Source organism: Emys orbicularis, chromosome 25, assembly GCF_028017835.1.
Source record: "Emys orbicularis isolate rEmyOrb1 chromosome 25, rEmyOrb1.hap1, whole genome shotgun sequence".
Classification (NCBI taxonomy): Eukaryota; Metazoa; Chordata; order Testudines; family Emydidae; genus Emys; species Emys orbicularis.
The window spans coordinates 16,104,403-16,116,432 of record NC_088707.1 but is presented as its reverse complement, the minus strand read 5'-3'; the positions used below and the strand labels follow the sequence as shown (position 1 = coordinate 16,116,432).

At 53.2% G+C, this 12,030-nt stretch overlaps 1 protein-coding gene across 1 annotated transcript in view; it reads left to right on the top strand.

The window, feature by feature from the left end:
• SCN4A (sodium voltage-gated channel alpha subunit 4) overlaps window positions 1-12,030 on the top strand; it is a 109,723-nt gene that overhangs the window by 51,095 nt on the left and 46,598 nt on the right. The window contains exons 13-14 of the mRNA XM_065422505.1: window positions 5,537-5,710; window positions 6,612-6,968. Of these exons, the coding sequence (XP_065278577.1) occupies window positions 5,537-5,710; window positions 6,612-6,968 (531 nt within the window). The remainder of the gene's footprint in view (window positions 1-5,536; window positions 5,711-6,611; window positions 6,969-12,030) is intronic.

Sequence of the window (12,030 nt, the reverse complement as noted above, 5' to 3'; positions counted from 1 at the left end):
AAGCCTGAGAAGACTCCATATTTGTTGCCTAGCTGTGATCTCCTCCCCAGCAAAGCCAGAGTCTCAGCCCAAGCAGCTTCTGTTTACATGTTGCGAGGTGTCCCCATGGCCCAGGGGGGCAAAATGATGATTTCATTCCCTTGTGTCTTCTGAATCGGGTATTTTCTCCTCGCTGGGCTGCACAGGGCCATTTGAACTCTTGCATCTGGACACGGGATCCTCTTAGCTGTCAGCAGAAGCAGGAGACTCCAAGGCACTTTGCTGGGTATAGGGGGGGCCCTGCTGAGGGGCAAATGTTAACATTCCTGTAGCTCTTCACAGACCACTGGAACGTGCCACACAATTGCCATCCTGCCTGGGAATTTCACTGGGGCATGGCCCCAGCCCCCATCAAATTGCTAACTCCCCTTGGCTCCCCTGAACACCCCAGGTTAAAATGTTGCCATACAGTGGAGGATGCATGTTTCACCCACCCATGTTCTCACAAACTCCTCAAGAGGCCAGTGAAGGCCCATCATTTTAAAGGGAGCTACTGATCCTGGTGGCCCTGCAGCCCACTCGTGAGGGTGTGGTACCGGTGCCCCTCTGCGCCCGATCTGCAGAGCAGGTCAGTCTGTTACAGCCCATTGTTTGTCTTAGCAAACCCAGACAAACTGGGGACCTCAAGAGCTGTCCCAGCTGGCGCTAAAGAGCTGGGCTGTAACAGGCTCATTTCCTCTGTGGATCAGGCACAGAGGGGGAGCTGTCAGGCACACATACCACTGTTTCTGGGAGCCTGCCTTGAGACCAATTGGTGTGATGCTCGGAGGCGCTGAGTGCCCGCAGCCCCACAAATGCCCTGGGGTCTGTGTGTGCCGTTCTTTGGAGAATCCGGTTCTAGGCAGACAGATTGGAGGCCACTTTTGGAAATGCTGCAGCCTCAATAAACAGCCTGGAAGCTGGACCCCTGGCTCTCTGGGCAGGGCGCAGCACAGCGCAGCTCCCAGCTCATGCAGGGCTCAAGACAGCAGCCCCGGAAATCGATTCAGAACTGAGGGGCAGGGCAGCGAGAACAGCGTCCAAGTGTGACTGTAAGGGCAGACTCCTTGGGAACTGCCAGGTCCAGGCAACAGGAGGGGAAGGGAGCACCAGGCAGGAGGAGGAAGAAGGAGCGGTGAGACAGGAGGCTGGCGTTGGATAAAGGGGAGCAGGAGCAGGTGTAGCAGAGATGGAAGAAGACCACGCTGTGCTGGCCAAGAAGGTTGTGAGCTTGATGCCGAAGGCGAGAGACGGCCAGGTGCCTGAGAGAATGGGGCACAGCTGAGTGGTACAGCCAGGGGGCTCTGATCCCTGGGCCGAAGGAAACGTCATCTGGGCGTTGAGAGTGAGGAAGAGACCGTCCCAAAACGGCAAAGAGATAAGAAGCCAGCGCTGTGTGAGTGCGACGCTGGGTCTGGCTACACGGCATTTGGGGTGGGAGGGCAGGACAGGCAGACAGGCCTGAGCTAGATCTGATACGAGCCCAGCCCAGACCCTGGGCAGCTTGCCCGCACTAAGGCCTGTGCTGCCGTTGCTTCACTGCTATTGGGCTATGCATGCCGCAGTCACCCCCTCATTGCAAGGTAGCCATATCCTGTACGTGTCTCACTGCAAAGCCTGCATTAGCTCCCCCTCCCTGCCCCGTGGCTTTCAGTGTGAGCAGAGCAGGCCTGCATTAGGTGCTACATGTCAGAGAGGCAAGCACCCAGCAATTCTTGTTGTCACCTTGCCGTAAGACGGGGGGGAGCCGAAGGGAACTGGGGTCAATATCTACCTGTTTCCCTTTGTGTGCACAACCCTTGCCATCTCACCCCCCAGAGCAGACTGTGCGTGTCCAGGCACTCTCTGTCCCTGGCTCTCCCTCCATGCAGGGGACCCAGTATGTTATGACTTCACTCCATTTCCCTTTGCATTGGAACATAAAGCAGGCCCCAACCTTCTCCGCCTTCCCTCACACGGCTAGGCTAGTCTCACTCCCAGAGCCTCTGTGCATAGCTGCTGAACGGACACGGAGTGGGGGCCAGCGGCCCTAGGCATAATGACGCTAGTCACATACCGGCTTTGTATCTGATTTCATTCAGGAAATACAAGGGGATTAATAGACTATTGGGTTTAGCACAGTCTATCCACAAAACCAGCTCTGGCTTTTCCTTTAGTCTATTTACAATCCTCCTGCAGAGTTTAAATCCAGGAGGACAGCGGGGGGTGGGGGAGGCAGAGAGCCCTGCCAGTGCCTTCCCCAGGCAGGGCTGTGCATGCAGAGAGAGTGAGCATGCTCCCCAATGGCCTAAGCATCCATATTGCTGCTGCCAAGCACCCATTCGGCCTTGCCCCCTGCCTGCCACCTCGTGCGTGTCGTTCGTGCCGTGGGAGCCCAGTGATTCAAACCATTCTCCCAAGGATAAGACCTCAGCACATTTGCAAACCGCTTGCCTGCAGCAGCAGAGCAGGATGTGATCCTGCTCCAGACCAAAGCAGGGTCAGACGAGAAGCCTGCCAGGGACCCCAGCTGCTCCTCACTCTCTCCCCTCCCATCCTGCTCCCCCCCAGACCTTATGGAACTCCAGTGAAGGATGGTCCATGGATTCCGAGGTGGGGGAGCATGGCATGAAGCCAGCGCTCCCGCCCGCTGGTGGATTGCCCACGGGAGTTACATACACCGTGTGCCTAGACTCAGGGCACAGACGTGACTTTGTGGGTCATGACCAAAAGTTGGAGAGTTGGAATAAAACCTCTTCCTGCTGTAGACACTTGGGATGAGGAGGAAACCGGGTACTGAGCATGAGCGGAAAGGCCAGCTAGCCTACTAGCCCTTCAGAGACGGGTTCGCCGATTTAAACGTATCAGAGATAGCTTCTCCCTGAGACCCAGCCTCATGTAGCCGGATTCTCAGAGCTCAGTTACAGTTTGGGCACCAAAATCAGTGACCAGATTTGCCAGAGCTCAGCACACTGGGGCACAGAACTCTTGAAAATCTGGCCCATGGTGACGGTAACGCTTGCTGCCATTTGAGTGCCAAACTCAGTCAGAACTGTAAGGGAAAGTGTTCGTCTCCAGCTCAGAAAGCAGCCGAATGGATTCCACAAGACCCACTCTCCCTCCCCTTCCCAGCAAACTCCCTTTTGGACTGAGCCCAGGCAGAATCTCTGAAGAAAACCTTGTGGGAGAGAGAGGTAAGGGAGTTAGAATGAAGAGACCTTCTCGTTGGGCTCGCATGATCATCTTGTCTGACCTCCTGCCTAGCACAGACCAGCGGATTTCACCCAGGAATTCCTGCATCTGGCCCAGCACCCTGTGGCTCGACGAGACAATATGATTATAATCAGTCTGGCCGGTGAGGAGATGAAGTCCAGCAGGAGTCAAATACAAATGGAAACTAAAGTCCGCAAAATGAGCATTGCTGAGCTGAACACGTGTCGTGTGTGCAACCTACCATCAGCCCAGCTCTGCGCACCCAGAACTCAGGGCCATGAAATGCAAACACTTGTAGTAGGTGGCTAATTGTCACATAATTGCTACTGTACTGAGGTAATGCGATAATGCAGAGCATCGTTATAGTCCCAATAAGACAGTAATGTGTAAAAGCCAGATCGCTTTACCCAGCAGCCGACCTCAGGAGGAGTGACAGAGGCAGAGCGCTGGACAGGACCCCTGGGTTTCCTCCTGAGCTGAAAGTAACTTGAGGGTGCTACTTGGTCAACTGGATTTTATTTTGTTGTGACAACATCCCCGCATGCCAAGTATTTCTGAAGGCAATTGGTGGTGAAAGCGTTTACCCGGGGCTCACACACAATAGTGCTCTTTCTCCCGTTCCCAGTCAGCCCAGAGCTGCCACATAGCAGCGACACTACCTTCGTTCGGGGTCTCCTGGAGCCCGTCGCACTCCCACACGGCTTCCAGCGAAAGAACTCCAGTGCACTCGGCCTCTCTGGGCTCCCAGGAAGAGAATTCCAGGGCTCTGCGTCTCCTGAGGCTCTTGGACTGTCTGCTTTAGTTTTACTTTTCCTGTGCTGTCATGCCTGGTGTGTGCCGTTTTATGCTCTGCCGTTAGGGCATGTCTACACTGCACTCGGGGTGTGATGCACAGTGTGGAGACATAGCCGAGCTAGCTTTGTCTGAGTGTCACTAGCAGTGCCGCTGCAGCAGCATGGGCAGTGGCTGCTCCACTCTGTACCCAGGGTCCTGGGTGAGCAGGGGTAGGCCACGCCACCCTCCACAGCTTCACCGCTGTTATTACCGGGGTAGCCCACGCCACCCTCCACAGCTTCACCGCTGTTATTACCGGGGTAGCTTTCATCTAGCTAGAGAAGATACAAACGGCCACACTGGCTCAGACCAATAGTCCATCTAGCCCAGTATCCTGTCTGCCGACAGTAGGCAGAGGCAGATGCTTCAGAGGGAGTGAACAGAACAGGGCAATTATAAGTGATCCATCTGCTGTCATGCACTCCCAGGGTCTGGCAGTCAGAGGTTAGGGACCCCAGAGCGTGGGTTTGCATCCCTGCCCATCCTGGCTAATAGCCATCGTTGTGCCTATCCTCCATGAACTTACCTAGTTCTTTTTTTAGCTCAGTTACACTTTGGTCCTTCACAACAGCCCCTGGCAAAGCAAGAGCGAAGCTGGCTCGGATATGTTGATGCATGTTACCGTCGCACCGCCCAACAGCAGTGCAGACAGACTCTCAGAGGCACAGCACTAAACTTGCAGCTCTTTAACCCTGGGCTGCTCTGGGAGTGACCGGCCCCCAATGTAACTAGCCCCTGGAGCTCTGCTGTAAGTTACCTCCGCCCTGCCTGGGCTGCCTCGGAGGAGCTCTGCCATTGCTCAGAATCCCCACAGCGCTGTGCGCTCTGGCCCTGCCACTGGCCCGCCCCCACTGCCAGGGACCGATGGCGGTCTTACACAGTGTCCGCATGGGGGGAATTGTTCCCAGGTTGGGTAAGGGCCGAGGGGCTGTCGCAGGATGGAGCCTCCCTCTTCTGGATCTGTGCTGTTTCTATGCCCTCAGACGTGCTAAAACGTAAACCTGCTTTCCCACCCATGTGTGAGGCCGAGCCCTATGGCGAGCCCTGTGATCCCTATCATAACTGGGGACGGGGTGGGCAAGGGCTGGCCCAGTCCTGCCTTGTCCAGCACACCCCGAAACCAGCCTGGAAGCGATGCAGGAGATGGCCCTGAGCCCGTACTTTTACACAAACAAAGTCAGGGGGAGCTGCGGCAGCACCTGTAGCTTTGATCATATGCCCTGAAAGGAAAGGCACTGAATGTTCATGTGATGGGTGGTCAGGGTGCACTGCGTTATGGCCCCAAGCCAGGGTCCATTGGTAGCAGCGCAGACTCCGTAGGCTTTGGATCAGGCCCTCTGGTGCCGTGGCATGATCTCAGTCGGCTGCCCACTGCTGCTTTCTAAGCCGGGGTGGGCTCTGGTGCTAGATCCCCCCTGGGCCCATCCCCCTCCCTCGGGGCACTGTGATGTGCAGATTGTGTGATGAGCACTAACGGGGTCTGTTTTCAAAGGTCTTCACTGGGATCTTCACTGCGGAGATGGTGCTAAAGCTCATAGCCCTGGATCCCTACGACTACTTCCAGCAGGGGTGGAACATATTTGACAGCATCATTGTCACCCTGAGCTTGGTGGAGCTGGGCCTGGCCAATGTGCAGGGGCTCTCTGTGCTCCGATCCTTCCGCCTGGTAGGTTGCCCTGTGGCTCTGCTGTGCTGAGGGGCTTCATGGCAAGTGCCATACCCAGAGAAGGGTCATTTCTAACTCCCGGGCGGTGATGGTCACTGAATCACGTTGGGTTCAAAGATCAGGCTGATGCAGCCCAGGTTGAACGTTCCGTGTGCCCTGGCGGAGCTGTTAGCATGGCAGGTGCGAGGAAGGCATGTCTGTACTGTCCATTTTAGATGAAATGGCAACAGCAGCTCCCCTAGCCTTATTGGGGCAGTAGCTAAACCAGGGCCGGCTCCAGCATTTCTGCCGCCCCAAGCAAAAAAAAAAAAAGCCACGATCGCGATCGGCGGCGGCAATAAGAAAAAAAAGCCGCGATCGGCAGCGGCAGTTCAGCGGTAGGTCCTTCGCTCCTAGAGGGAGTGAGGGACCTGCCGCCCCCGAATTGCCGCAGGTGCCGCCCCCTCCCTTGGCCGCCCCAAGCACCTGCTTGTTAAGCTGGTGCCTGAAGCCGGCCCTGAGCTAAACTCACAGGGACATCTGCATTCCCTCTGAGCTAATATAGGAACAGCCAGGCTGGCTGGATCAGACCCGAGGTCCGCCCAGACCAGTGTCCTGTCTCTGTCAGAGGCCAGCACCAGATGCTACAGCGAAAGATGCAGGAAGCCATGCAGGAGGTAGTTAGCTATCTGCCCCATGACAGTTTCCTCCTAACCCACAGTGGTTAGAGGTTGGGTTAGGCGTGGAAGCTGGAGGCTTTGTACCCCTTCCAAAACACTTGTGTTTGTAGTATTTACCACTGTCACTCTGGATACTATCTGAATGCTGTCACTCAGAATCCTGCATCCTCTTGATGTCAGTGATATCTTGTGGCAATGAGTTCCACAGGCCAATCAAGGTTTCTGTTTCCACCTCCTTGCAGTTGAGAGTTTTCAAGCTTGCCAAGTCCTGGCCGACCCTCAGCATGCTCATAAAGATCATCGGCAACTCCGTGGGGGCTCTAGGAAACCTCACCCTGGTACTGGCCATCATCGTCTTCATCTTTGCCGTGGTGGGCATGCAGCTGTTTGGGAAGAGCTATAAGGAGTGCGTGTGCAAGATCTCTCTGGACTGCACGCTGCCCCGCTGGCACATGCATGACTTCTTCCATGCCTTCCTCATCATCTTCCGCATCCTGTGCGGGGAGTGGATCGAGACCATGTGGGACTGTATGCAGGTGGCTGGCCAGCCCATGTGCCTCATTGTCTTCTTGATGGTCATGGTCATCGGGAACCTTGTGGTGAGTTTTGTTTCAGCCCGAAAAACCAAAAATGTATCATTTTGGTTTGATCCAGAATGCCTTTTAAAAAAAACCATTTCAGTTCGCCCAGTAAGCGAGAAAAGCTGGAACTCGCCCAGCTCAAGAGTGGAGGGAAGGGAAGGCAGGGAAGGACCTGCTCATTGCAAAGGTATCTAGTGCCTCAGGGGGGATGGTGATGCTGTATGGAATATGGGCGACCATTTATAATATTATCAATACCAAATTGCAATGACTCTTATACCAGATATGCCACGTAAGGTAACTGTGGAAAAGGTATGATTTCCTAAACATAAGCTTGTTTATATGTAAGAGAAGTATGATTGCTCAGAGCTCCAGTATGAAACTGGAGAAAAGCCTGTTGAGAGTCTTTGGGTTAAGTTTAGATCTGGGACGTTGGCAAGTCCTGTCTCCCTGTGCCTTAGCTTTCCCTCTCTTTGTTTGAATTGTAAGCTCTTCAAAGCAGGGATTGTCTTTTGCTCTGTGTTTGTACAGCAGCTAGCGCAATGGGCCTAAACCTCAGCTGGCGCCTGTATGGGCTACTAAGATAAGTAATGCAGCACTGTTGTACTTCTGTACGTTTGTAATGGGGCACAGATCCTGTAGGGATGGCGCCTTGGATATGTTTATCCTAATAACAATACTAACTGGTGGCTGGGCAGCTAGAGAGTGAGGAGCCGAGAGCGAGTATTTGATGGCTCAGGCGTCTTCCTTACATGGATTTCAGATAAGAACATAGGAACATAAGAATGGCCATACTGGGTCAGACCAAAGGTCCATCTAACCCAGTATCCATTGCTCTCCCTTTGGTCCCATTTTATCAACGGACGCTACCATGAGCCAGCAAAACCCCAAATGATTTACTCTGGGGTCAAATGAACCATTTAATTTAATTTTCAAAGGGTTTGAAATGTTTGCGATATTTTTTAAACAAAATGTAGGTCAACACTGAAACGAAACGGCTTTCCGAAGTGACATGTTGAAATGTTTCGTTTGGACATTTACAGGTTTTTCCATTTTGTTTCGGCTGAAACTAGTCACTGAATTCGACCTAAAATTGCATTTTTTGGTAAAAAAACGATTAGCACAGAAATGTCACCTGCTCTCCTTCCCACCCTCGTCCACATGACAAATCCTGACACCTCCCCAATACACCCTGTATTTCCCCTCATTCTCCTCCTCTCCATAGCGCCCCCTTCTGTTGGATTTCCACACGGGAGCCGTGCAGCCAGAGGCTGCATCTCCTCCGCCCCCCTGTTTACCTCCCTTGATGACCGAGCTGCTCACTGCCCTGATACCACTCCTGAATTGCACACGTAACCCCTAAGTTCCAGGGAAGTGTGAAATCCTTTCTAACCTTGGTCCCCTTCTACCCGCTGGCTTTGAAAGTTATTTTCCTGGCTGCATGGGTCCTGTTCTCTCCTCCAAAGGAGCAAGGTGGCAGCAGGCATCCTGGTGGCTTGTCTAATTGCTTCTATTACTTCTCAGAATTGTGTAAGCCTGTTGGAATTCACTTTGAAAACTATCTAGGAGAGAGCTGACTGCATCTCCTTCTGCGTCACGGCACTTTGTGGGCATCACTAAAGATGTTCCCGCCATCCTGGGGCCTCCACAGCTCCCCGGGGGCCAAATTCAGCCCTGGTATAAGAGGGCAGAAGGCCCTGGAGGCCAGTGGGGTTGGGCAGCTCCGGGATCTGTCAGTGTGGCTGAGCTCACCTCCAGGATGGAAAGTCACAGCTCAGGTTCCATGCCAGGCACAGCCCCAGAGCTGGTCGGTGGATCAGTGCTAGACAGGGTGTGAGATGCATAACAAGTGCCATCAGGCCTGGGTGCTGACGCTGCAGAGGGCAGTGCTGGAGGCAGGGGAGGGGCTGCAATGTCATGGCTTTTCCTGAATTTTCCTGAATCCTGAATTTCGATTCACTGGTTTGTGACTTATTACTGCATGGAGCGGGGGCAGGGTGCCCCTTCCCCAGGTTGCAGAGTGCTCACACTGAAGCCCCATAAGGTGACCAGATAGCAAGTGTAAAAAATCGAGACGAGGGTGAGGGGGTAATAGGTGGCTATATAAGAAAAAGCCCCCCAAATCGGGACTGTCCCTATAAAATCGGGACATCTGGTCACCCTAAGCCCCACTAGCAACCAACCTGATTTCCCGTGGGAGACCAAGCCTCAGAGGATGGCTGCTCCGCGCTTAAGACCCACAACAGCCCACCGAGCTCAAGCAGACACTTCTGCAGAGTCCCAGGTAAAGGGAAGCAGCCTGGGCCCGCTTCCATGCCCTCTCTGTGCGTAGGGAAACCAGCCCAGTACTGTGTTTCAGGTCCTGGAGCATAAACCAGGTGATGGCCTAAGAATTCTGGCTACAGTGATGTATATTTATGGAGCCCTCCCCCCAGATAATGCCATTGCCCTTTACTAGTAATGACACTTTGGGCATTTCCTTTGGCATTATTAAAGGGGGAAGGGAGGAAGTCACTCAGGTGACAAGGTAATCAACTCCTGCCGAAACACTCCGGAGACAACGGCAACAGAAATGATTAGCTGTAATTGGTACTTAACGTGAGTATTAAACTGGTGTGGTCCCCGGGATTTATTTAAAGACTCTGTTTAAGTCATATGGCATGAGCCATGCGAAAACAGCAGTGACCTTGAATAGCAGCTAATTCCCTTCTCAAATGTGCTCCTGGCACCGGGAGGCACAAACATCAACAGCTGTGGGGGCTGGACTGGAGGGGTCAGTTTTTCACGTTCTGGGCGATGCTGCTGTACCCTGTAAAGCACCAGCGGCTCCCATTGCACAGCGAGGCTAGCCTTTCTCTGGGGAGGGTCAGAGTCGCTGGATTCGGCCCCATGCACGATACTGGTGCAAAAGCTGCGGTTGGACCAATTAGCTCTTTGTGCAATGGGGCGTCCTCTGGAGCGAAGACAATGGTGGGAATGCAGCCAGTGCAATATGGGGCTGAGGCAGGGCATCCCATGAGAGGGTCCGTGCGCAGGGCCCCATGCTCTTCACTACTGCGCAGTGCAGAGGGGAGCAATCACCAGTAGATTAGGGCCTGGGGCACAGCTCCTCAGCCCCCAAAGCTCCACCCAAGGTGATGAGTCAAGACAAGGATGGTGGGAAGTCATGGAGCTTGCTCCCATTAGGTTAACTCAGGATTTTTGAATCCTAGGGATTGCCAGTAGTGCAGATCCATAAAGAAACAGATGAATGCATGAACTGGATGGTTCTGTGCCCAGTGCAAGGAAAAGCCTCTTTGTACCAAAAGGTTAATGCAACACTTGCCTGTTTTGAAAACTCTCACACTTTCAGTCTCCCATGGATGACCCAGGGCGGTCCTTGAGCACTGCAGCATTACCAACTCTCCCGAGTTGAGTTATCATGAGTCTCACGCTATTGGTTTTGGTTTTGTAAGCTCCAGCTTCTGGAGTCATGTGAGTCCACAAGAATCTCAGCTTGTATTACAAAAAATTAAAAGAGATACAAGGTGAGTGCTGTAATATCTTTAATTGGATCAACTTCTGTTGGTGAAAGAGACAGCAAAGAAGAGCTCTGTGCAGCTCAAAAGCTTGTCTCTCTCACCAACAGAAGCTGGTCCAATAAAAGGTATTGCCTCGCCCAACTTGTCTCTCTCATATCCTGGGGCCAACACAGCTACAACAACATTGCAAACAAAAAATGAAAAGTAAGTTGTTAGTCCTCATTGATGGGGTGAAAAATGCTCAGTGGAGGCACCCGGGCCACATTTTGAAGCTTTTCTCTGTAGCTATGAGGGCTAGAAGCTCACTTTCATTGAAATAAAAGCCAAGATTCCCATGTAATCACGTGATCCAGGAGCTGGGATTTACAAAAAACCACCAAATATCGTGAGAAACACGATAAAATCGTGAGAGTTGGTGACCCTGCTACAACTCTGTGAATAGTTCTAGTAGAGTAGTGAACCACTCACATACTGAATGTCAGACACATGCTTGACTCAGGGCCTGGTTGACTCAGGGCCTATGTTACTTCTGCTGGCTCAGGAGGGAGCCAAAGTGTGGTGCCAGTGTAACCCACACAGCTCCTGGGTGTGGTGTTCTATCCCATCTGGTGGCACGAAGATCACTTAGAGAGATTAATGAGTTTGCTCTGCAGCCTTAGCTAAGAGGCAGTTGCCTTTTAGCTCATGCTGTAGAGGCTCATGCACTAAGCTCCAGAGATCCCAGATTCGATCCTGCCCGATGATGACCGGGGTCTGTTGGTGTTACACATGGAGCCAGTGGTCTGTGGAGAGCTGTCTGGTCACATGGTGCTGGTTCTTCTCCCTTCATCTCCAGTTGCTTCTACAGCTCTCAGGCTCTTCACTGCAGAGGAGAGCCTGTGGGGAAGGCAGATGGAACCGAGAAGGAGAAATGGGGGCCACCAGCACGGGAGGAAGGAATGAGGCAGCTGGGCAGCATGTCCAGGGGAACATGGGAAGAAGGGCACCAGCTCTGGGAACAGACCAGGCAGGGGAGATTGGGGATGGAGACGAAATAGCAGCACAGAACACGAGGAGGTGATGGCGTGACAGACCTTTTTACAGAAGCAACACCACACTGTGTTGCATTACAGATACTGAAGCTATATCTGCACAGTGCAGTTAACCTGGGCTCTGCTTTAACTCGAGCTGGAACCCACCCGCTTTGCGGTGAGGACACGGGAAAATAGTGTGCTATCTTCTCACAATCCCCCCCTCCCTCAGGACAGACGAGTTCTCCCACAATGGGCACCTGCATGGGAAAGACTCCAGGGTGCCTCAGCCAAGGAAGGGCACGTCACTTTGCAGCCGGGATGCTCACTCTTGGGCGAGGCTCACCGGGTGCTCAGACCTGGGTGCTGATCACCTGGGTCAACCAAGCAGCGAAGACCTTCCCTTACAAATGGATCCGCACTTTCCTACTGCGACTCCTCCAGAGGGGAGCAATTGCTGTCAGGGCCACAGGCAATTGTGGATGGGAGGGTCAGGTCCACACAGTCACAAACGGGAGGGTGGTGTCCATATGAGATTTTGTCTTAGTA